General features: G+C 44.4%; 2 protein-coding genes across 3 annotated transcripts in view; one reads left to right on the top strand and one right to left on the bottom strand.

Annotated features, from left to right (window-relative positions):
* On the top strand, window positions 1–1104 carry LOC309683000 (actin-like protein 7A; the record flags this gene model as incomplete). Its single annotated transcript, XM_082497182.1, has 1 exon — window positions 1–1104. The coding sequence occupies one exon, from the start codon at window positions 1–3 to the stop codon at window positions 1102–1104; it is 1104 nt and encodes a 367-aa protein (XP_082353308.1).
* A 2429-nt stretch (window positions 1105–3533) lies between these two features.
* ELP1 (elongator acetyltransferase complex subunit 1) overlaps window positions 3534–24646 on the bottom strand; it is a 32090-nt gene continuing 10977 nt past the window's right edge. Inside the window, exons 12-36 of one of the 2 annotated variants that reach the window (XM_082497846.1) lie at window positions 23996–24095; window positions 23140–23313; window positions 22242–22348; window positions 21633–21736; window positions 20738–20791; window positions 20531–20636; window positions 19743–19858; window positions 18923–18996; window positions 18205–18283; window positions 17867–17946; window positions 16836–16976; window positions 15676–15761; window positions 14949–15097; window positions 13989–14112; window positions 13438–13535; window positions 12017–12218; window positions 10565–10626; window positions 10028–10090; window positions 9106–9166; window positions 8175–8285; window positions 7369–7480; window positions 6190–6317; window positions 5642–5796; window positions 4554–4632; window positions 3534–4055 (exon numbers count right to left, since the gene is read on the bottom strand). In XM_082497846.1, coding sequence (XP_082353972.1) covers window positions 3988–4055; window positions 4554–4632; window positions 5642–5796; window positions 6190–6317; window positions 7369–7480; window positions 8175–8285; window positions 9106–9166; window positions 10028–10090; window positions 10565–10626; window positions 12017–12218; window positions 13438–13535; window positions 13989–14112; window positions 14949–15097; window positions 15676–15761; window positions 16836–16976; window positions 17867–17946; window positions 18205–18283; window positions 18923–18996; window positions 19743–19858; window positions 20531–20636; window positions 20738–20791; window positions 21633–21736; window positions 22242–22348; window positions 23140–23313; window positions 23996–24095 — 2633 coding nt within the window. In that variant the 3' untranslated portion in view covers window positions 3534–3987. Of the gene's footprint in view, window positions 4056–4553; window positions 4633–5641; window positions 5797–6189; window positions 6318–7368; window positions 7481–8174; window positions 8286–9042; window positions 9167–10027; window positions 10091–10564; window positions 10627–12016; window positions 12219–13437; window positions 13536–13988; window positions 14113–14948; window positions 15098–15675; window positions 15762–16835; window positions 16977–17866; window positions 17947–18204; window positions 18284–18922; window positions 18997–19742; window positions 19859–20530; window positions 20637–20737; window positions 20792–21632; window positions 21737–22241; window positions 22349–23139; window positions 23314–23995; window positions 24096–24646 lie in introns of those variants that run through there. The other variant, XM_082497847.1, reaches the window with a different exon arrangement.

The raw sequence follows: 24646 nt of genomic DNA, 5'->3' as shown, positions 1-24646 counted from the left end.
ATGAAGGAAACTAAAGCAGTAGTCATAGACATTGGCACAGGTTACTTCAAATGTGGCTTTGCAGGGGACCCACAGCCTTCCTACATTGTCTCATCTACAGTTGGTAAGCCCATAGAGGAGACTGGGAGGAATCAAAAAGAAACCTTTGTTGGTAGAGAGCTTCAGAATAGCAGAGTACCCTTAACACTCATCAGCCCAATAAGACATGGCATAGTGGTGGACTGGAACTGTGTCCAAGATACTTTGGAGTGTATTTTCCAGCAAGAGATGAAGATTCAGCCAGAGGACCATGCTGTTCTGGTGTCGGTACCTCCCCTGTGTTCCACTGTTGACAAGGAGAGATATGCCGAGATGATGTTTGAAGGACTTCATGTGCCTGCCATCCATATTGCCTACCAGTCCCATTTATCCATGTACTCTTATGGAAAAACCTCAGCTCTCGTGGTGGAAAGTGGCCATGGTGTTTCGCATGTGGTTCCCATCTACGAAGGTTATGTTATACGTAGCATCACTAGGAGAGTAGATTATGCTGGCTTGGACATCACACATTACCTCATGAAGTTACTAAATGAGTCTGGAAACTTGTTCACAGAACACCAGCTAAATGTGGTACAAGATCTCAAAGAGAAATGTTGTTACACTTCTCTGGACCTTTCACAGGACTTGAGTTTGCCTGTTCAAAAACAACAAATGGATTACGAGCTGCCGGATGGACACCTCATCACTGTAGGCAAGGAAAGATTCCTTTGTGCTGAAGGGCTCTTCAAACCAGACTTACTTGGCTCACAGCAGCCAGGGCTTTTGCAACTGACACTCACCTGTCTCAAGAAGTGTAATCCCGACATCAGCAAAAAAATGGCAGGTAATATCCTGCTATGCGGGGGCAGTACTATGATGGCGGGCTTTGCTGACCGCTTCCAGATGGAACTGGCTGGGATGTGCCCCCATAGCAACCTCGTCACAGCTGCGTCCCCTCAAAGAAAGTCTTCTGTCTGGATTGGCGGGTCTATTCTGGCCTCACTCCACTCTTCCCAGGAGCTCTGGGTTTACAGCAATGAATATGAAGAACATGGTCCTTCCTGCATTTTTAAGAAGTGCTTCTGAGAAAGGCATGGGGCGCCTTAGAATGACCAGTGTTGACAAAGGGTACCTGAATCAATTCAAGAGCACCTCCCTTCCACCCCTTGCTGTAATTAAAGAGATCTCTGCTGTAGCCGTATTATTTTTGTGATATTGTGCCTGAAATAGTTATTTTCTTTTGTATTTTGTATTTAATAAAGCTAGACAGCAGACAGGTGACAAACTTCTACTCTAACAAGAGAAGCAGGCTTCCATACAGCCACATTTACTCAGAAATTTGGACATTTCTTAAACTCCCTATTTCTGCATTAATGGCTTACTTCAATTCCTGATAACCACATCTGTTTGTACGAGCCTCCACAGAAATCAGAAGAGCAAATTCACCACATCTGTAAAGACAGCAGCTAAGGCAGAGTGTATTTCAAGATGATATGCATCACTGAGAAAGCAAAAGAGCATCCTAGTAGAAATCAAGGGAAAGCAGACTCCTGGCTGCTGCTGAAAAGAAGCTAAGGTTCAGCACCTGCAGAAGGAGGAAGCAGGAGGCAGGACATCCCCCCTGGAGGCTCAGGACACTAGGTGCTGCTTCCAGCTCTATTGGTCCTTTGTCAAAGTTCACTTGGGAGGGAGAGGGGTAGGGGGAGACAATGGGGTTCAGTGATAAATTACCATATGAATGTTTTAGAAGACTGGTTTTCCACCTGGATGGCAGACTTAAAAGTGATTTTGCCTTGAAGGAGAACAGGAAAAACATGTCTAAGACCAGAGGGTCTTCAGCTTTGAAAAGCAGAAGAATCCATATGCGTACATTACAGGAATTGCTGTGTTTAGGCACAAGCCCAACCCTCAGAACCCTCAGTAAACTGTCAGTAGTTTTACCTTTTCTTGGGCTCTTTAAAGAGGGAATATCTTTCTAGACAATAGATTAGGCTGCACAAATACATCGGCATTTCCTAGCATCAGATTTAGGAATGTCAGGAATTAGTGCTGCCAGTGTTGCATTTCAGTTGCAAGGCCAGAGCTCTCCATACCCTGGAGAGGATCACAGACTCCCTCACCACCCCTTTCCCCAGACTTGAAAGATGGCTTCCATATTTCACCTTGGACTATGTTCTACTACCATTTTGAAGACCCAGATGGAGTAAACCACTCCTACCCTGTGCAGCCTTTCATGTGTTTTGCCATCTCAAGACTTTACTCTTGGAGATCTCTTCCCAGGGTAGGCACGGTACTTGACAACAGGCTCCAGGCATCCCCACATCACCCAGAACAGGCCATGTAACACAGAACAGCTGGAAGTAAGAGCACACCAATGCTTAATGCAACGCTGACAAAGGATTTTTTTAACACTGCACCCCAACAACCCCAAGCCAGCACAGCACATGCAGTGCAAGCCCACAAGGCCATCCCAGTATGATGGAGTTTCTGCATCACAAAAACGACGATCAGCAGCATTAGAAACATGCCAATGCCGTGCAGTAAGAACACAGCCCATTGCTGTGTCATTAGATACCTCTGACAGGCAGGAAGTGCCTTGTTTGTGCTGGCATTTTTCCACAGCACCTAACTGAAATGGCTTGCACTGAACACAGCAGCTGCCAGGCCAAAATTAACTGATGGAGAAAGGGGCTGCTACCACTGAAAGGGTTTCCAGCCCAGCCTGCAGAGCTTTTCCCCTTGCTCTGCTCCCAGGACTACTGCTGTTACTTCTTGAGTCAGATTGCAGAAGTATTCTACAGTAAAACCTAATTCTCAGATATGAGGTTAGATCAGTTTCCAGCTGAAACAGTTCTGCAATAGCATACAGCATAATCAGGGTACAGCTGTTGATCTTATAAATACTTAAAGCGAGGGTGCCAGGTAGATGAGAACAGTTGTTTTTCAGTGGCACCCAGTGACAGAACAAGAGGTAACAGGTACAAACTTGAACATAGGAAGTTTCATCTTAACATGAGGGAAAACTTCTTTACTCTGAGGGTGGCAGAGCACTGGAACAGGCTGCCCAGAGAGGTTGTGGAGTCTCCAAGTCTGCAGACATTCAAAACCCACCTGGATGCTGTCCTGCGCAACCTGCTCTAGGTGACCCTGCTCTGTCAGGGGGATTGGACTAGGTGATCTCCAGAGGTCCCTTCCAACCCTGACCATTCTGTGATTCTGTGATCTGCCAGTGCCATGCAGCAGCATTAGCTGATCTTCTTTAAACTGAGATAATTAGGGTAGTACTACCCAGCAGTGTGTGACACTGACACCCCCTACCCCAGCCTTCCCCCTGACTTTTATTCATGTTTCCCTCTACCCAAGATTTGCCATGTGCGAATGGTCGCACTTTCAGGACAGTAACAGCTGTTGGTACTGCAGGGTTGACTCTGATGTAACAAAGTGATACTGATGAAAATCTGGTATTACCAACATCCAGCTTCAATAGAGAAAACACAACTCATTTGTTTAGGAACTACAACAATTTCCTATGGGTACAGACTTACTGGTGAGATCTGTAAACCAGGCTGAACAGCTTCAAATGTGACCTGTTGTCATGGCAGGTACCATCCATGGGAGAATGACAAGCAGAGAAAATAGCCCATCCAACACTGGTGGGGTTGCTTCATCCAGAAGGGAGGGAATAGTGGTGGGAAATGTTGGATTCAACCAGCAGCGTTCAGAGCTGCACACCCTTTTACTCCCCAACCTCACAAACCATCTCTGCAGTGGAATGTGAGTGGCTATAGCCATTAGCGTGATGCCATACAGGTCACAATCACAGTTGCATCAGGGGGAGGGACCCTGCCCTGGCACAGCCCTAAGAACAGTGTATCAGAAACACCAGGACAACAATGGTTTCTGTAAAGATGTAATGAAATTATATGAAAAGTTACAGTTCAGAGTCCACTGGGATTCTTTGTCTTTTAGTTATTGGAGAAGATGCAGTTTCCACTGTAGATTTTTATTGAGTTTTGGTGGAATAAGTAATTCTGGATCTGAAAGGCAAACAGGACAAGTGTCAGAACAGAAGGTAACAGCAATACAGTTTCTTCAGGAGCTGTGAACTACTTAGTTTGCTTTTCTTTATATCAAAGGACACTGAGAAGTCTCCGACACATAGCATTTCCCTTTACTGACTGATCACCATCCTACAGGGAAGAGTGCCCCTGGCAGAACTGCTTGCAGAAATCAATCTCTGGGGCAAACCAAGCCCCCCTCCATTAAGTGTTACTGTTCAGAACGAGGAGGCAACAATTCAGACAGGAGTACAATTCAGACAGTAGTTTTAGCCCAGGACTTCAGAGCAAAGAAAACCTTATTAAGGCTGTTCACTTGCTGCAAGGCAGGAGGGTACATCATAAAGAAAAGCAAGAAACCCCTACAACTGAATAAAAGCTACAACTGTTGGCAGGTAGCAATGGCTGGAGAGCCTCAAAGCCCACTCACCTCACTGACATTTCACACCCACACCTAACTCAAGAGTGTCAACTAACCTTGTACAACAGGAGTCATCATCCTCTTCTGCTGATAGGCAGCCATAATGCCGTTTGCAGTTGAATTGGGTCCCAGGACCTGTACGAAGAAGCAATACTAATGTTCCAACCTGCACAAAGCAAGGCTAAGAGCAGGGATACCTACAAAGAAATCTCTGCTGTTACTCTCCAAAAGCAGGAGGAGCTGCCTGCAGGAGACCTTGCAGTACAAAGTGACCAGGAATATGCGATCAAAGCCCAATAACGTCTCCAAAAAGTTAACACAGAGGCACAAAGAGATAACTGCTTTTGGACAGCTTTGCAGGACACAGCACCTGCTTCTTCACAGCACTGTAAGTGTCACTACTTGGCAGGACTGCTTTCATTACAGTGCCAGCAATATTTAAAGTTCATTTGATAGTCTCAGCTCCCTGTCACATAGAACAGTTTTAATCTGTCCTTAGAATCTTGCTAATCAGTAGTTAGGGAGAAGATAGTAGGGGATATCTTGTGTTCACCATTAATGTTCAGAAACTACTTATTAGAAATGAAGACTTTTCCTTTGGAAGGGAGCCAAGTTCAGTCCTCGTGATTTCCTGAAGCTTCTAAGCTGAAGCGTAGAAGCTTGACATAACCCTTCTTTTTGCAATGTATTCCTTATGACATACTGATTCAAACTAAATTGACCGGTCTGGTAGCTTTTCACTTCACACCACCAGGTCGGATAGCATATGTATGTGCTGGAGTGGTGGTTAACACTTCAACCATCAGGCCTAAAAAAGAAAACGGTGTTCCTATGTCCTACAAATTGCTTAAGATAGAGCTTACGAAAAGAAGTCACCACTAGGACAAGGTAACACAAGGTTTACAAGACCTCTTCGTGTCCAATGTGGCATTCAGTGCAAGGGACACAGAAGGCTCTACCTTTACATCTAGACTGTACTGACTTGGCAGGTACTGCACAGAATATCTATTTGGCCTCTAAAGAAAAAAAAGCAGATCTGCAAAGTGAGGGAAGGATTCTGGACTCTTTACTAGAGGATGCAAAATCCTGCTAAATATTTGGTATTGTATAGCAGGCATGATGGGTATTACGGGTGAGCACAGACCAGGTTGACAGAGCTCTGCTGCAGGTCTGGAGTCCAGATTTCTGGGATCGAGGTCTCCATCAACTGCAAAACCTCTTCCAGGAGTTGCTGCAGTGCCCCAGCTTGCTCATCATAACCAAACAGCGCAAGCTGCTTCAGAAGGATGTGTATGTCTCCTGCAGAAGGGAACAGAATCACAAGCAATAGCAATTAACACAGGTATGCTAAATAAACAGCTGTATTTCTCTGGTATCAGGGCACAGGAAGGGGAGCAGCAAATGAGAACTGGTTCTGCCCTACCCAGCCCGTACAGTGCCCGAGTACAAATGTGAGACAAATCTGTCACGGTACTGACAAGATCTCACTTCTCCCAAACTTCAAATGTGGATAGCTCACACTATTACGTGTTCTTGCAGCCAAGAGGCAGATGAACCAAATCAAGGTCCAACACAGCTGGTCTTATGGACCAGGCAGCTTCTCTCCCCAGCATATGCATTAAGAAGAGGGGGCACAATGCTTCAGCTGTCCTCACAAGCTGCGGAGTGGATTAAGATCATCAAGTAGCCTACCCTTCACAGTCTCAACAGCACGAACATTTTCTCCCAGGACTTCCAGAAGGGCCATATCTTCAAATGGACTGCCCTCCTTCAAGCTGTATCTCTTGCGCTCAGCCTTACGCCGGTTCTTTGAGGATCGCCTGGAAAAGGAGGATGCTTAATTACAGCGTGCACAACAGGATTAGCTGTAATGGGGTAAAGCTGTAATAGTCTGAAGGAACATCCTTTGTGGTCTGAAACACAAGTCAGTAGTTGGGCTGCTTCTCTCTACAGAAAGGACTGTTTCGTGTTCCAGCAAGGTTAAAGCATTGCTCTAAGCATAAAGTAGGGTAAATCGTCTGGCAGTAGTCACCATCAGGCAAAGGTGAGCTCCACTTAAATCAGTTTGGTGCCAGGGTCTGTGCTTGCCTGTGCACATTTTCATTTCTGCAGTCTCCACAGGATGTGCACTAATATAGCTCAGCTCCTTCCCCTTATCACAGGAAAGCAACTTCTAATCACAGGCCAGTACTAGTTGCATGATGTCGCCAAATGATCAGCACACTCTGACACAGATATGCTGAATACCAAGGTTGCATTCTCTTCCTCTTTTCATCCGGGCCACAGAAAGTGCCCTAAAAAGTCCATGCTTTCCCCACAACTGTATTTTTCCACATTTCAGCTAGGGAATTCAGAAGCAGTCACACAGACTACACCGGCCTCCAACACCCCACCCCACACTGCAGCTCCCATTCTTAAGAGCACTTAAAAGCAACACAGATGCCCACTGCGGGAAGACATCGGTATGAGATTTATTAGCAACCCCCACCCATCTAGTCAAAACCTGGGACAAAGAGCACAAGCCATGCGCACAAGCTGCTAATGTTTGAGGCACTCTGCCCATATTCTGTGTCAAGCTTCCTACAGCCAGCTATTCTGGCAGCATGCCCGACACTCACAGAGCCAGCTCCTGCCCAAAGTCTGTGCTCACAGCTCCTCTGCTGGGCACTCAGCTCCTGTTGCACTAGTAGCTTCTGGCATTTTCTGCTCTATCCCTCCCAATAACAGTTGAAATAACCATGAAATGCCTGTAATTAAAGCAGCTCCTAGACACGCACAGCTGTGAGGAGGAGCATGGCAAGCATGAACAAGCTGCCCTCCCAAATGCTGATGCCAGGGCAGCCACTACCTAATTTGGAGGCAGATACGTACGCTGATATTCTTGAATTGCTGTGTGAATATTTGCTGTTCATGTCGCTGGCTGTCACAACACTGCTGGTTTCAGAGAAAAGATCGAATTCTGGGGAATTTGGTGTTTCATAATCTGCAAAACATGTTAAAAACTGTCACAGTATAGAAAAAGGTCACAGTTATTCGAAGCTTTCTCTCTGGGTAATTTATGTAGCTTGTTTGAGAAGCAGCTTGGGCTGATTCATTCTACCTGCTGGCATTTTGGAGCCTTAAAGCTCTCAACCCCACTCAGCCAGCACGTGAGAAGAAACATCAATTGTGAGAAGAACGCTGCTGCTCTGCCCTGGTGGGGACTGTGATATTAGACAGCACAGTCAGAGGGATGACAATCTCAGTGCAGCAAATCTGGACCAGGACAAAGCATTCTGCTTTCAGAAAACTTCCCTGAGCCTGTGTGAGCTGTCAGCTGATTAGGCCTAGTAGGTACTCAGCACAAAGGACACGCTGAGCACTGTCTGACCCAGTCAAGCTGGCCCTGTGGAGACAACGTTGTGTCATTCTGAAGAACTTTCAGGTGCATTTTGATCCCATGAAAGCTACGACACAGATAGCACTGAAAATAAAGCTGTCTTTACAGAATGAGCAAGGTCAAACAACCACAGTTCAAGTATGGTGTGAGAAAGGGGTGAAAAGAGTGCTCTTCTACTGTTGTAGATACCACTGGAGCTAGAACACAGCATGGCTCCTCCAGGACAAATGGAAAACACAACGAAAAAGATGATCACAGTTATTTATGCAGAGAAAGTCATATGCATTTTAATACCAACCCTGCAGACTCTCACAAGCCTTCTTCAGCTCTCGGACCACTTGCAGGCGAGTCTTATGGTGAAGAAATGCTGTTTTCTGAGAATCTAGGAACATGAGCTGACTTTTCTGAGCTGCTCAATAAGAAAAATCAGAACATGAACATTTGTGCAAGAGAACCAGAAAAGCTTTTTTTTTTTAAAAAAAGAAGTCTGAAGGAGTACAGTCCTTCAACAAACTCAGAAGTCAGGTGCAAAGCACGGAAAAGAATTCAAGCAGAAGGAAGTTTAAAGCTTATAATACAGGAGCCCACCAAACAAGATGCACCTGGATGCAGAGTGAATCAACCTGCCAGACAAGTATTTTCTACAAGAGTCTGTTTCTGATACAGGAAGAGCAGAAAGCTCTGTGGCTGAATTTCTTTACATTAATTAGGTTCAAATTAAAGAAAAAAAAAAAATAATCCCTCAACACATAAAGCCTACTGCCCATAGCATGAAAAGGAAAAGCAACCAATAGTAACCAGCCATCCTTCTTGGATGGAAGGGAGAATACAGCCATCAAATATTTTTCAAAAACTACTCATAAAAGCTTATAGGCCAGCCAGACATTTTCTTAGTCCATAGCTCTGCTGCCACGTGTGCTCTGGAACAAGGACATTCCTGCTTGTTCATGGACATGCAGACACAGACCTCTTTGCAGTTTGTGACTGTGAGGTCTGGAAAAGCTCAACGAGAACTTGACTACGCTAAAAAGAGGCTGTGACACTGCAGAGCTTCAAGCTGCACTGAGTAAAGCCAGATGCAGCTAACTGAGCAGCATCAGTCGGGCAGAATCAAAGCATCCTTCCATACAGCTTTCATTACTGGAGTGCTGTGACTTCCCACAGACCGAGTAAAGACATTCTTCAGCCTCTATAGCACAGAGAAGTCTCAGATTCTTGCACAGATTCACCTTCCAGAATAGCAGGTTTGAAGTTGGTCTCCAAGATATCCAGTCGACCATACTTGTGAATCTGAATCAGGGAAAGGAAACAAGGTATGGTTTAAGAATCTAACCCAGATCCCATCCCTCTGTTCTTGCACTCTAATGAAATATTTCTGTTGTCTTGTAGTTAGAATCTTAGCCATTTTTCTTAGCATTAAAGTTGTTAGCATTAAAGTTAGCTAGGCCTGTTAGCTATTGGCATTAACAGAACTTCTGATATGGGGTCTTGCTATGATGATTTTGTTATGTACTTGGCCAGATGGTCGGCCTTGGGAATGTTTCTTCACAAGTATCTGGGCTAATTAGTAGAGGAACTTTTTGAGACGTTCTCATGGATAACAAGGATTTTATCCTTGAGTTGTAAGAGGAAGAACACCTAATCAGGGAAAGCAAGTATTGTTGTTGTTCTTCAAAGTGAAACATCCTGGAGCATACGAACCTTGAGGATACTACTAATCTACCATGTTTTGAAAGGTCTAACCAACTTGGCAGAAAAGTGAAAATGATGGGTGTCTAAAGCTCAACTACCTTCACTATAATACTAAAAATCACACCCATAGGCCAAGACGACCCTTGCCTGGGTGGAGACCCTTCCCTTGCGCAGGCTCAGTCACTGAGAAGAATGACACAGCAAATATTTAATAATATGTAAATTACCAACCAATTATTGTAACTGGGAGTGTGCTACCTTGTGGCTTTCATGTATAAATATGATGAGGAAACCCGCAAGAGGTGTGCTTGATTTGTGGAAATATTCCACCATGCACCCTGACCAGAATAAAGCAATGTCTCCTCTCTAAACATAGTCTCTGTTTTGGAAGAATCAGGACTTAGACCCCTCTTTCAGGTAACATTTTCATTCTGGTTCTTGTGCTCTAAAATGGCTTACCAGTCTTAAAGCCTCTTCCCAGAGAGCCCCTTCTAAGAGCAGGAGAACAGCCTCTTCATAGTCCTAGAAGGAAAGAGCAACCATGTACTGCTACTGATGCTAGTAGTACACGTAGCACCTATTCAGATACACATTTCTATGCAGCAGTTATCACAGTCAGGACAGCAAAACTATGCCCGGTACTATGAAATGCTGACATTAAAAAAAAAAAAAAAAAAAAAAGAACTACAGTTCCTTCTCCCATGCTAAGGGGAAATCCCTCTGAAACTGTCTTCCTTACTCCAGTCCTCATGCTTCAGCTCTCCAAGACAAAAAAACAGAGGCAGCTTCATGAATGGAAAAGCTTAGGGACACAGTATTCACCCACATCCCGCTCACTGCATCACCTGGACCTGCTCTGACCTTCCCAAGACAGCCTGTTTTGCTGTCGGCATGCATGGAGTCACTTGTGGCCCAGGAAAACAGAGAAAACACAGATGGCATATCTCTCTGACAGAGGATATTACTGGGGCACAGACAGGAGGGGGATTACATTACCTGAGTGTACTGCTCCAGGAGTATGGATGCCTCTGCATGCTTTCTCTGATCAACTAGTTTTCCTACAAAAAAAGGTGAAGTTCAGCTTTTCAGAAGCAGCTGGATTTTGTGCCACTAAACAACAAAGTAGAGGAAAATACCACTCACTGAGGCAGTTTCCACCTGCTCAACACACTTACTCAATCAGCCCAGTAAAAAGAGGGGCTGCCTGATGCCAAAAATTCATTAACTTGCATCATCACCAGCCAGTTCCTTGTGAAATTGCCAGTGCACATCCCTTGAGGCCAGCTGGAAAATGTTTTCCCCAAGTTTAAATCAGAAATAGCGAAGAGTCTCTTAAGTGGAGGGGGCCAGGATGTAAAAAGGAAATCTCTCATGAAGCTTCGGTGTATTGCACCTTGGTATCTGCAGAGAGCACTTTGGTGCCTGCTCTCTGTGGTATGGACAACCATCAAGCTTGTGGGATTCAGGGCTTCTAGTCCTCTACAAGTCAGAACCAGCTTTAGCACTGGTTCATATGGTAGGATGCAGTGTAAGAGAGCAAGTGATACACAACACTAGAAAAAAAATTAAATTACCCAAACAAAGCAATCCCATCCAAGACAGTTTGTTCATTTCACAAAATTACAGTTGTGGTTTAAGAGGGCCAACAGAAAAAGTATTAAAGGCAAGACATGAAGGATCCAAATCACATTAAGTGACATAAAAAGAAAATACTGGAATATCCAACTCCGGAAGATTACACTCCCAGGAGCCATATTCCCACTGCCTAAGTGGACCCTTCATAAACTCTGCCTCTGAGTAAGGCAAAAGTCAGGATGATGCTCCATTTCTCTTGCTGAAATATATGCTAGGTCCACAACACATCTCACATATGCAGCCTGGTACATGCTAGTGAGCACAAATTCTGAGACCAGCTACCTTTTTCTCCTGCAGCAGGATGGCACATAGCTTTACATGTACCAGTTGGTCCTAGCTGCTAGCAGGCTTTAAGGAGAAAACATGAAGATGCAGCTCTGAATTATGCAATAGCCTTTAAGTTCTGTGACTAGGCACAGTACTTATGTCAAGGATGCCTAAAGGCCTCAATCATGTCAGTTCAAACAATCTCCATTTCCTGAGGTTAAGCAGGGAGGCAATCTGGAACAGCAGTTCAGCAACTGGTTGCAAGGAAAAAGTGCAAGAATCAGTCAGTATCAGGTAGTCAAGGCCACAGCTAGCTTGGCAACTTCTGGGTGCCTACCAGCTCAGCTCCAGCATCTTTTGGTTCCTTTGAGAAACAAGTGATGTGCAATCACACAAACCCTTGGAAAACATAGGATCTTTGTTCTCCCTTTAAGAAAAATGCTGCTAAAGAGCAAGATTTTCACTAAATTTTAGGAAAAATCAAAATGAACCAAAAATAACAACAGCCAGTTTTGCACTGCACACTTCCATCTCCTCAAGGCCTACCTGCCATGCTCCGTGCCAGGCTGGACAGCTTATCCTTTGTGTAATCAAGCCGTGACGCCATGCACAGGGCTTGCTGCCAGCTACCGCTGTTCTGAAAAGCATCAAGTGCTTTTGCAAAGATGCCAGCACGAGCAAATATTAATGCAGCCTGTTCGTATAGCTGCTTCTGAATCAAGGACTCCCCATACGCATCGCTGATATCCTGCAAGAAAGGGACAAAAGAGAAATAAGATATCAGCTGCAGAGTCAGTAGCAGTCCTCCATTAGTAAAAATTAAGTGCACAACAACAAAAGCCTATTTGCCCCTTTCCCCAAGGAACCTCCAGGCAAAATATTCTTACACCATTTTGAACTTTCTATCAAGCCGAGGGCTGATGATTAGCACACACAGACATTTCACAGAGCTAAAGCAAGAGATGCAGGGAAGTACCTAACTGTCCAAGCCAAAGGCTGAGTAAACTACATAATGCAGGAAATCAGCCCCTTCTTCCCCGCTCACACATGCGGTTTTTGTTTGTACGTCTCCCTGAACCAACATACTCCAGGAGTCAAACACTGGCACAAGGGAGGACGCGAGCCACAAAACTCTATAGGCACAGGCTGCTGTGAATCAATGTCCTGAGCTTCACTATGCTATTCAAAGCTCACAATCTCCATCAAGAAGGGACGGGTGGATTTGACTGGAAGAATACAGAAGGAATAAAGAAAGACTCCTAGTGAGCCAGAGTCAGGAACAGACCTCCTTCATGAGGAAAAAGTCCTTTCTGCTTTCACTGTGTTACAAAGAGTTTCTGCATTTCCCCTCTTACATCTTTATCTACTTCTTTTACAAAGGCTTTTGTGTTGTGTATTTACAATATCTAAATGAAATTATATTAAATGCATTTGTTTACATTTTACCTCAGCCTTGGGCAAGCTAAAGTTCTTCAGTAATACTAAAACCAACAAGGGACACTACACGCAAGGAAACAGCACACCTACAAGTTCCCCAAGCTCACTAGTGCTCTTCAGAATACTTTAAGGATAACAAAGTGTCCCCACAGAATTTGCAAGTGCCAGACAGAAAGCTGGTATCACAAAAGTCAAGACAGGAAGAAAAGTCTTTCTGTGGTAACAGGAGTTCTCCAGCACACCACAAGTGCAGCAGAAACTGGACTCCCAGGTGTTCTCCTGGTCACAGGATTAAAGAAATAACAGCCACTCCTTTGATGACCAGACCTTGCAGCGTCAGTGCTGAGAGTCATTCCAGCTCTTATCTCAGAGGACAGTCTTGGACAACATAGGAATAGCAATGACCTGGAGACCCTGAATGCAAGCAGCTGCTGTCTCATTCCTGCTGTCACTCAAGGTGCCGAGGATGTGGCAACACACGCATAACAGAACGAAAAACTTACATGCTGCAGTTTCGCATGCTTACACACCTTGTACTCCTGAGTGCTAGAGGGGTACAGCTTCAAGGCTTCGCAATACTGATTCTGATCCTTCACCAAGTTCAGAAATTCAGAGAAGTGTTCAGGACCTACAGAAATGATTTATTTTTCATACCAATAAAAGAGAAAACAGATGGCTCTCAATGCTCCCAGCCAGACTGGGTTCATTGCATTAAGAAGCAACTAGAGGTGCTTGCGTGGAAGAGCACAAAAGCACCTATTCTATTACTATAAAATCAAGGTGTTCACTTCCTTGTGGTTTGGTCCACTTTTGCCAGCAATATTAACTGGGGACAAGTCACCTACAACAGGAACAAAACAAGACTCATGCTTCACAATCACAGAGCAGAAAACATTCTCACCCCTTTCTCCCTGCGCCAAGCTACACTACATGTAGCAGAAGTTAACCATGCACTACCAGGAGGAAAGATGACCATGTGCAATCCTTCTCTTTCTTCAGCTATTTCCCCCCAAAGGCTCTCCAAAATGGAAAAGTTCCACTGCAAAACTTCTTAGAGACACTGGATGTGCAGGACACCTACCACATTTGCTGAGGTGCCCAAGAGCTTTTGTGTATCTCTTCAAGTGTCTGTCTATTGTATATCGCTGATAATTGGTTTCCATTTTTCGGAGGGTATTTAAGAAGGGCAAGTATTCTTTTGGGTCCTGCAAAGAATAATACAAAAAATCGCAGTTGAGCTAATCTGCCAAGATCCTTATTTGCCCCCATCTTCACCAACAGACAGTCCCATATTTGAAATTGCATGACAATACACTAAAAAGACTTTTTTTTTTTAAATGAAAGCCATCTTAAAGAATCAATTCTGTATATGTACTCTTGCCAGAAATGACTAACTTAAATTACCGGTCTCCCACATGGACTTCAGCAGCATCTAAAGGCTGGTGACATTTAAAATTCAAGGCTATTTCTATTAGCTATTATCACGTATAAATTTGCAGCTGTAAAGCTGATCAATTTCCCCCACACCAAAGGTCATAAAACCTGTTAACATGAATAGGGTGTTTTAATTGACATACAGCAGGCTCTGCTGTAACATTAGGAAACTATGAAGATCCTCATGAGCATTTCCATTCAGATTTCAAATTAAACCGGCTGGAAGAGACACACTATTATCAGGGCAAGCCACCAAATAAGCAAGAATCCAAAGAGTACAAAACTGGGAACATAAGGCATGCAGTCACAACACTTTAGCTCTGGGGAAGGGAGGGACTGTCATCTACTTTGCCGTGCTGCTGTAAACAGCTCTATTTCACCTTAAGGACAAGAAAGTTTCCAAAGCTATGCTCAAGGAGTGCTAAGGGATGCAGAGACATGCCATCTTCCCAGCATCATCCCAAGCACACAGAGAACTTCTGAGTAACTGGAAGCCTGCCTAGGTAGAGAGCTATGACTAACAAAACATGGGGGCTTATCTGCAGACTACAAAGAACCTTTGGGAAAGCAGAAAAATAGTTGCCTGTCTGGAGCTATAAGCCAACACCTTTTGAGACTTTTCTGCCACCATGATGACTAAATCAAAGTCATACGTCCCCAAGGAATAATCATACAATTCATTGACATCCACAAGGAAAAGCAGGTACTTCAGTGCTTCTTCTGCACTCACAGCTTTGACATCTGGAGTAGTGCTTTCTGTAACAAGATAAACAAGCATATGATCAGTTACACCATCTGCAGTGGAACCCTGTTCTGAGGGAGGGATGTATTATCAAGCACATCCTTGACACCACACAGAGACCATCAAATGAACAGCTCGTTCCTTCTTGCCAGAGGGGTAACTTTGCCTTTCCTGGGCTACTTCAAGGACCAGCTCAAGCATAGTAACTTGTTAAGCGTGCAACAGTGACAACAGAAGTATCAGCACAGAACAAAAGCAAAGTCTGGCAGTTTGAGATACCAGGACCCAGAATGGGAACCTCCTATTCCATACTGGGATAACCTGAGTTCTGACTGGAAAGAGAAAACAGCTCCAACTCTGGGCTGTCTACTGACACACCTAGATTAAAGGATGAGCTGAGGGCATGTACAGCAGCGTATCTCAGTTATTATGGTGCTGTTCCATTAACACACAGCTAGTTCAAGTAAATTTCTGTTTTCTGGCTGACTCTGTGAACAGCCACTTTAAACTAATTTTCAGGGTGAACCATGCTAACAACGAAAGCTCCTGCAAACCCCTCATTTTCAAAACTTTTGAGTTCCTGATACAACACCTCGAAGATCATGAACCTTCTGGAGAGCAATTTCCAATTCTGGAGGACTTTTCTTCACATGTGCTGTCAGTATTGATAGGCAGTATCTGAAGAAAACAGAAGCAGTATATGAAAAAGCAAGAAGGCAGAAACACTGCTTATTCCAATTTTAGCATAGTTTGTACATGTTCGAGCTTATATTTTCATTAAAAAACCCACAACTATTCAGGTATTTCAATCTTTTTAAAGGAAGGCAGGAAAAATAGGAAGAGAACAGAATATACCAAAAAGGTTTTTCTACTCAGCATGTCTCCCCAAACATGTCACAAGACTGAAAGTGCATTTTGAGCAGAATGAGCTTCGTTACCATGCCAGCCAGCACAATGGAGAGATAAAACTACTCTCTGAAGGCTCAGATAGCTGGACACAGTTTTCCAAATCAAATTTGGCTTGAAAATAGTCTCTTTTATAAAAGGAAAGCTTTCTAGGAGGTCATTTCCACTTTCATACATTTCACATTTACCATTTCAAAATAGCTTTCCCAGCTAAGGGAATGGTCTGTTTTCCGAAAACGTTTGCTGAAAAGCATCTAAATTTTCAGGGTTCAGCAGCAACCTACTATCTGTTGCTCTTCTTTCCACTGTTTCATATATAAACACCAATGGTTTAACACTGATTCACTAGCCACTGTTATTATCCTATTTCCCCACCCTTTATCCTTGTATGGTGTTGACTCATCCAAGGAGGATGGTTACCAAAAAGGTAATCATTCAGAAATATGCAGCTGAAGATTTACAAAAGTAATTCAGTCTCAAATGGAACAGCTGAGATCTTTCCGAAAGGCCAGCTACTCCAAAAAGCCGGCATCTCCCTGAGATGACAATCTTGCCTATGTATCCCCTATGCCACACACCCTGTTCCTAAATTAAGTGTATTTTCTAAACCCTTATAAGCATCCTGCATGTATTACGTTAGTTCTTCTAGTAAAAAGTTGTTTTGATATCTGCGGAATTAATAGATGTTGTGGGTTTCAGGACAGCCTCCTCAGCAGATGGAAGGTATGGCTCACCTCAGAGGATCTAAAGTAAAATAACTGACGTTAAGGACAGCTTCACTTTCTGCAAATGACTCCCCAGAAATTTCTCTAATGGTTCCTTGACCTACAATAAGAAAATACTCACTTTTGAGGGTCAATGTGTTCCATGGCAACTCTCATCACATCACATATCAGGTTTACTTTTTTCTGATCAGGATGCTGGCGTGGTTGAGCGCTACTGCTACCATTCAGAGATGGGTACATACTCTTTGTGAAATCTTCTTCTCTAAATAAAAACAGATATCATGAATACCAGCACGGTATTCATCAGATAGCCCAGCACAAACACAAAAACATTAAGAAACACAAATGCATGCAGAAAATAACTACTCAACAAAACAGCTTCTATGTCATTCAGTACTGACACAGACAACCTGCCACACTACCAGAAAGGTCTCCAACATCTCTCATTCATTCCAATTGCTTCTCAGCCAAGAAAGGCATTGAAGAAAAGTGGTCAGAACAACTACTGTAGTTGCACAAAAAAATCAGAAGGCAAGATTTTCAGGACACGGCCGTCTTCACTAAATACATTATGGAGATGCTGAGCACAGAGTACTTCTGAAAATTAAGCCATTTGCTTTTATTTCTATATAAAGATTTAAGGTCAGGTCAAAACTGAAAATAAACCAGAACAGCTAAGTGATAGCTGCAGCTCATAAACAATCTTTTACTTCAGCAAGGGAAGTCCTGAAGCTACCAATGCCCTAAAGCCTCTTGTCACTCAACCTTTGAGATAGAAGTCAGGGAACCTGATTTGGGAATCTAAGCAAGTATCTTGGCCTCAGGTTTCAGATAAGCAGTGCTGTCTTGCTCCTCTTTACGAGTGAACAAAACTTTCTCTCTTCACATTTACCACTGTATAGAAAACCAGAAAACAAGTCAAAGCAGTCAGCTGATGTGCTAATCCCTTGCTGGAATGCCTGAAAGCTGGAATTCTCAACAAGACACACTGACTGTTCATGAAACTATTGAGCTTATACAAGTCTTTATGACCCAAGATGCCAGATTTCTAACTGCCACCTTGAACCCACACTGAAAAGCCGCCAATATTTTGATGAAATAATGTACCATCACTGATTACCTGCATGCTTCCATTTGCAGAATTATACTCACTTTAGTTCTGTGAAAAACAAGTTGATATAGTTCACAGAATCTATTTGTGTGATAAAGGTTTCTGCGTTTTCCAGAAATACCTGAAATGAATGAGACTATTACTACTGTTATTCTGAAAAAGTACATTAAGTACAAGAACAAATACAAAGACCTTATCTGAATGTACAAGATGAAGGAAATGCTAAATCCGGTTTGCCTGCATGAGGATGCAGCAGTGCAGAGCAGCCACCTCTGCCTAAAGGAGAATTGACAGTACCACCTACTCTTTTGAGCCCACTGTTCAATGTCAATGACTAGATGGATATGGAAAACAATACAACAGAACTAGGCATACTTGCCTTGGGATTGTGGTCATAGAGAAGATTGAGGTTGATTCGCAGCTTTCTCATACACTGAAAGGCTTCCCTGAACATAAGCCTGGAGGAATGAGTCAAGTGGGATAGTTTACATGGTGGATAGGTGCAATATCTGCAAATAAAGCCAACTGACCAGAGGTAAGCACAGACCCCCGAGAAGGGAACAGTCTAGGCAATAAGCTGTGTAGATTGCCTTGCAGAAAAAATGTTCAAGGTCAATCCTGCTCATTGCCAGCCTCTGTAGTGTGACAGATCAGCATGCACACCAGGCTGAGGAAGCAATACAGGCCTTGCATTAACTTTTTCCTCTCTTAAAACAGAGAATTACATTTTAATCTAACGGACCAACTTCTGCTTCAGAAAACTCCAACGTAAACCAATTAAACAAATAAAGGTCAAAACCAGCACGCTTCATCACAAAGTGATCAAGGTGCCTGGAAAATGGAGGAGACAAAGATTTCTCCCACCCACACAGTCTCAGCACACACATAAGCTCTTCAGTGGTGAAGTGAGGGACACCTGGGGCTGCTGAAAACTGGACTTCTAGTGGTAGCCCCAGAAACCATTTCATTCCCACTAATGAAGGCAATTATTTTGAGTTTAGCCTCCTTCCCTTCTCCAGCACAACAAAACCAGGCCAACCAGCCTCTAACAGCGCAGACTGGAGGAAGGAAGACCAGAATACACCAGTGCCATTTACCTGTCTAGCCACTTCCGAATCTGGGCAAGAACCAGAGCTCGGTGGTGAACAGTCTCCAGATTTCCTCTTGGCATCTGTAACATGAGATCCACACAATTATTTATTTGTAGTTACTCTCCCTACACTGAAGGCAAAGTGAGGCCTGCTCAATTTTCTAGACCTGTCTGCTACTTGCAGGTGTATGGGCCTGCTTGTTGGCTTCAAAGGACACGCAGTTTCAATGATTGTGGAAAAATATCTGAAGATTCTCTCAGCTCAGAAACACTCCTTCCTTAGGAGGCTGGACTCGACTCAACCAGCAAGACCCAGAACAACCTGATCAAGCTTTCAGGTTAGCCCTGCTTTGAGGAGGATGTTGGGCTGCACACCTCCAGAGGTGCCTTTCAAATGACACCATTCTCCATTCTGTGAACCTCTGCTGGTTCTGAAGAGTGAGCTCAGCACTTCAGGCAAACTTAGTGCTAAGGCTAATGGAGGGCTGCTAACAAATACAAGTACTTAAGAGGTGAGCCTGAGACTCACTGTGAGAGGCCACAATATGTAGCACTACACTATCTCAGCTGTTAAGAATTTGAATAGCCCTTCCCAGTTCTGTACGTATCCAGATGCCTGTGCTGAACCTAACTCCTACAGGCATGCTCAAAATCCCTCCGCATCCAGCCAGGCAGCTGGAGATTTGTGAGGCACTGTGCTGCAGCAGTACAAGGCAGCAGCTTTGTAGCACTGTACACACTGTTTGCAGGTTGGCCAGCTGCCCACTGAGAGGGACCCCCTGCACCCCCTGAGAGCATACTTCAGCAGGCAGAGGCAGAGTACTGACCTGTAGCACAACCTTTGTGTCCTGGGGCACAACAGTGATGATACGCGAACCTCGCTCCACCTTGCGCAGGGTCTCACTGTTAGGTGCAGCAGCGCTGCTCAGGCCAGCCTGAAGGGCTGAAGACAGCATATTTAACAATACACATGGCACATCGCAGCACAGTGCCCCAGTCAGGCTTTCCTATGTGGCTCTGCAAGGTATACTGGACCAACTGAGTCAACAATACACCAGCGATCTTCAACAATTCCAGACAGGAGGAGGACATCTTAGTGCTAAGCACTGCTGTATATGAAGTAGAGATATACACCAGGATCCCAAAGCTCAACATACCAGATGAGAGGAGCACTGAAAGATGTAAAGGACCAGTAAGTTGTCATCCTGCCGCTCCCAGGGTCCTCATACCTCTTATAGCCAGACACGACCAGAAACTCTTTCTACTGAAGTCCCTTCTCTACCACACACCTTCAGATAGCATACAGCCCTTTCTTTTTTTTTTTTGTATGTGAAAGGGAGGGAGAGAATACAGGGCTAAGCTGTTGACAACAGTGAAGGGACAATGACTACAGGACAAATCCTGCTCCCTGGGAGAAGCATGTGATATGCAAAGTCAGTTCCCTGTGCTCCTTGCTCTCTGATTTTTGAAAGCAGCTCTCTTCCTCTGTCTCTTAAGTAGTTGCTCTGAGTGACCCAAATACAGCAGGTTTGGATGTAAAAAAATGGGGACCCCTTGTGGTTCCAAGACAACGGCCACGAGCTGCTAACATCAGGCAACAAGAGCTGGCATTTACCTTTCACTGATATGTTCTTCAAGCAGAAGCACTGACAGGTGTGGGAGTTGGTTGTCACCAACAAAAACTCATTGTATGTTGCAAATGAAGTGATGTTGGAAGCGACCTGTAGGAAAATGATGTAGTTTATTGCTGTATAGACAAGAACAGGAAAGCTGCCTTTGGCAAAGGAATAGGGGATGCAATGGGGCGTAAAAACTTTGGTACCTCAATATCATTAATGAAAAAACGGCATCGATCTGTGAGGCCCAAGATCACCTCCTGTAAAGTAAAAGGATGACAATTGTAAGCTGTCGGTATCACAGCCTCCAGTGTTTCACAACACTGACTAGCACTGGACTGAAGTACCTTACGATTAGGTACTGAGTACTGCATGTGAGTTACTTAGAGAAGCTGGACAGGAAGTCATGCGACCTATACCAGGAGGGCTTACTTAAGGGTCTTTAAACACTTCTGGCTGGAAACCCAGCTTGGTCTACCCAAGAAAGACTGCACTGTAACAGAGACCACACAGTAACAAAATAGAAGCAGAAAACGTGCCAGATAATTTGGGTTTTATTCAGCAGCATTTGCTCAAAAATACCAGAGGAAAAACACTAGTACAGAGCAGAGCAAAGCAGCTGCATACAGCATTCACCTGGATGCAAACTGAAGGAAACAAACCCTGAAACTACCAGCAAAATAGCTAGTCATTCCTCAAGCTGTTGGAACTACCAAGAAACCATTACCAATAGAAAACACCAGTAGTAGGAGATCTGCAGTAACTCAATGCAGCCACATTTGCTAATAGGATAAGTTCAGATAACACAGAGCAAAACGTTTTCAAACAAAGCAGGGCACTGACTGCTGGAAATTTTAAATCTGAAATTTCTCGTTCTTCAATGACATTTTTCATTGTATTCATAGAACAGGGAGATTGGGTGTTAACTGCAAGTCATGAGAAATGCTCTAGAAAACAAGGAAAGCTATGCGCTCAGCTCTGCATAGGGCCTTATGAAGAATGCAGTTAAGAAGTATCACTGGACCCTGGGTAGAGGATCATGGTACACATTTGACACACAGAACAGATCAGGGAGTTTAATCTGCTCACAGTCTTACTTACTTCACCACTGATCCTTGTGATAGAAGTCTGCACGCAAGGGGAGGGGAACTGAACAGCAGAGCCACTGCTAGTCCGCCAGGGCTCAAGGACCGGAGTAGAAGCCTCTAAAGAGCAAGGAAGATAAAATCGTTTTCCAGCCAATCAAAGATTCAGACATTACAACCACATGACATGCATCTCAAGAAAACTAGAGCTGAGAATAAGCTACACTTTCTGACAGAAAGGAGGAATGCTGACACAAACAAAAAAGTCCAGGACCCAGCAGACAAGAAGACATTAACTTCTAGGGGCTCAGCAGCACCTTTATTCCACTGTGGAATAACAGGGAAGTGCCAAGTACGTGGCAGTCAGTCAGCACTTCTGATATCACCAAATCAGCCATTTCTTTTCAAATCCTAAAGTCTAAACTATTGTTTTCAATATTAACTGCTTTCTGACACAAATCACCAATTTTGGCCCATTTCTGGGAGCAGAGGGAGCACAAAATGCAGGACCAACTACCAGCAACAGTCATCTATGTCCCTGAAAGTCAAAGAATCCCATTAAACCTTTTGAGAAATCTGTAATAACTACACCTCAGACCAGGTACATTAATAAGACCCAGCTTACCCCATAGGTATTTCAGGATCTGTCTATCAGCCAGCTGCAGAGCTACAGTTTTGGTCAGTGGGCAGCAGCACAGGCTGATAACTTCTCCATCTACAGGCACAGACAACCTGGAGCAAGACACAGAACATCAGTCACAGCAGATACATTTAACATCTAGATCCTGCATTTCTTGTGGCCAGATGGAAGGATGCACATCTCCAGCATGGACAGATACCTTGTTAATGTAAGGATCTTCTGCAGTCTTTTCACATTTATGTCAGCTGACATTGGCACCACAGAGCACCAGCAACTCCAGCCAACAGGCATCTGCCGAACTGTGTTAGTCACCATCTGCATACTTGCAGCAGTCTGCAGAGCCCACACTTCTTTTGTTCTAATCTACAGTTCATATGCAAATCAGCCTGCCTTTGCTGCGTGAGTGCTGCAGAAAGCAACTCTCAGGATCCCTTTGGGAAGCAGATTTCTGTACCCCAAGTGACTTCCTTTTGTGATCTGGTTTTAATTCAACTGACGCCACAAAACCCAGCAAGTGGAGGAGGACAGGAGTAACAAGGGATACCAGTCCCTTTCTGGACCTTGATAATGGTGGGCAAAGAGTAGAATGGAGGAATTCAGACTCCCAATGGCCTGGAATTCAGACAAAGGAACAGAGCTATCCAGTACTGATGCGGGCATGCTAGCATACACCTTCTTGTCAGGCTGGGTGTAGGCACTAGGACTACAGGCAAGTGCTGACCAGTAGGCAGCTTCCCAAGCTGTTTGGTTCTCCTGCAGGAAGACAGCCAAATTCCCCAACCTACAGCCTCCAGGCTGCATGTCTACTGAATGACTTAATTCCTTCTAGGCATGGTCCAGAGGCACTCTCAGACTTCACCCACAACTGACAGATCTCTAGTACCATAAACTCAGGCGTTCTTCTTCAGCTCCAGGCACTGCAGTCAGATGGTGAAGGACAGACTGAGCAGCATGCTGACCCTGACCAACCACCAGGAAGCTGTCATCTGGCAGCCAGGTGAGAAATCGGAGGCCCAGAGGATTCATCACTTCATTGTTGTTGCTGCCCACATCAACTCTGTCACAAAATAAGAGAGACTGGGAAGCAAACAGAACCTGATATCAGGAGGCCACCTCACTGGAGAGGTGAAGGTCTTCCTAGGCACAGCCTGGCTGTTCAGACGCACAGCATGGCTAGGAGGGCTCCAGTGCACAAACACAGACAGCCAAAGCATGAGTTCTGCCACAGGCTTGGCAGGATGTGAAGGATGAGACCCAAGGAGCCCCATTTGTTTTCCCTAGGCAGTACTGCTCCCATGCCAACTGTGTCTGGGAACAAATGCAGAGCAGGCTGGGTTTTTATACCTCGTTATTGTCCCTGCCATGCAAGCATACTCGGTGTGCTATGATCATGGGCCCAGGCACTGCACAGTCACTCCTTTGGCTCTGGGAGCAAGAGCACAAAGTGCAGCACCGTAATGCCAACAGTATCAGGCACAGGAAAGGCTACCTCAGTGCTGTCACTGACAGTCACTGCTCCCACTAGATCAAGACCTCAGTCAAGGGCACCTCTCAAGATAAATCGCTCACTGTGTTGATCAATCCTTAGCACTAGCTGCAGCCACAGTGTCAGCACAATGAAATCATGTTATCTGACAACCTCTTCAAAATCTTGAGAAGTGGCCAGAGCTGTGACCTCTAAAACATCCACCAGGCACTACCCTTTTCTCCACACTACAGCTGTACTAGTTCTATGTTACCTGTAGGTTTTATCCAGGTATGGCGATTCCACAGCTGTTTTAAATCCGTTTCCACCCACAGCTCCAAATCTGACAGTGGGGTCATTCACTGTGCTCTGTCCTAGCAAACACAGAACAAAACAGAGTTTAGAGATTCTGCCAACAGACTCCCTTCCTCTTCATTCTAATCAAAAAGTAGATACTACAAAAACTATTATGAAAGTCATCCCTACACGTACAGCCAACACCTAATCCTCATTAACACTTACCCTGAGGAACACAGTTACCTTGTAATCTCACAGTACAAAACTCAGAGACAGCAGCAACAGCCTCTGGTTTTACAGCATACCAAATATTACACTGTGTATAGGAGTGCTTTGGGAAGCTCTGTGTGCCTCAGGTAGACCCTAGGTAGCTATTCCCAGACATTTCCAGTGCCAATCAGCAACATGCCATCAGAACAGATTGCAGAAGATACCACTTGCTGCACTCTACTCAAGCCAAAGCTAGGCAGGGGGATATTACCAGCATAAGCACATAGCCAGGCACTCAACGCTGCTTTCTCACAAAGCCAATGCACCACCAAAATGCTCCTGTGCCACCCAGACTACTGGAGATAAAAGAACTGAGCTTGCATCCACAGTTGACCAGACATATCTCGCTCCTGACTAC

The sequence above is a fragment of the Vanellus vanellus genome, assembly GCF_965231255.1.
Source record: "Vanellus vanellus genome assembly, chromosome: Z".
Taxonomy (NCBI): Eukaryota; Metazoa; Chordata; class Aves; order Charadriiformes; family Charadriidae; genus Vanellus; species Vanellus vanellus.
The sequence above is the reverse complement of the archived record's forward strand: the minus strand, read 5'-3'. Positions and strand labels throughout refer to the sequence as shown.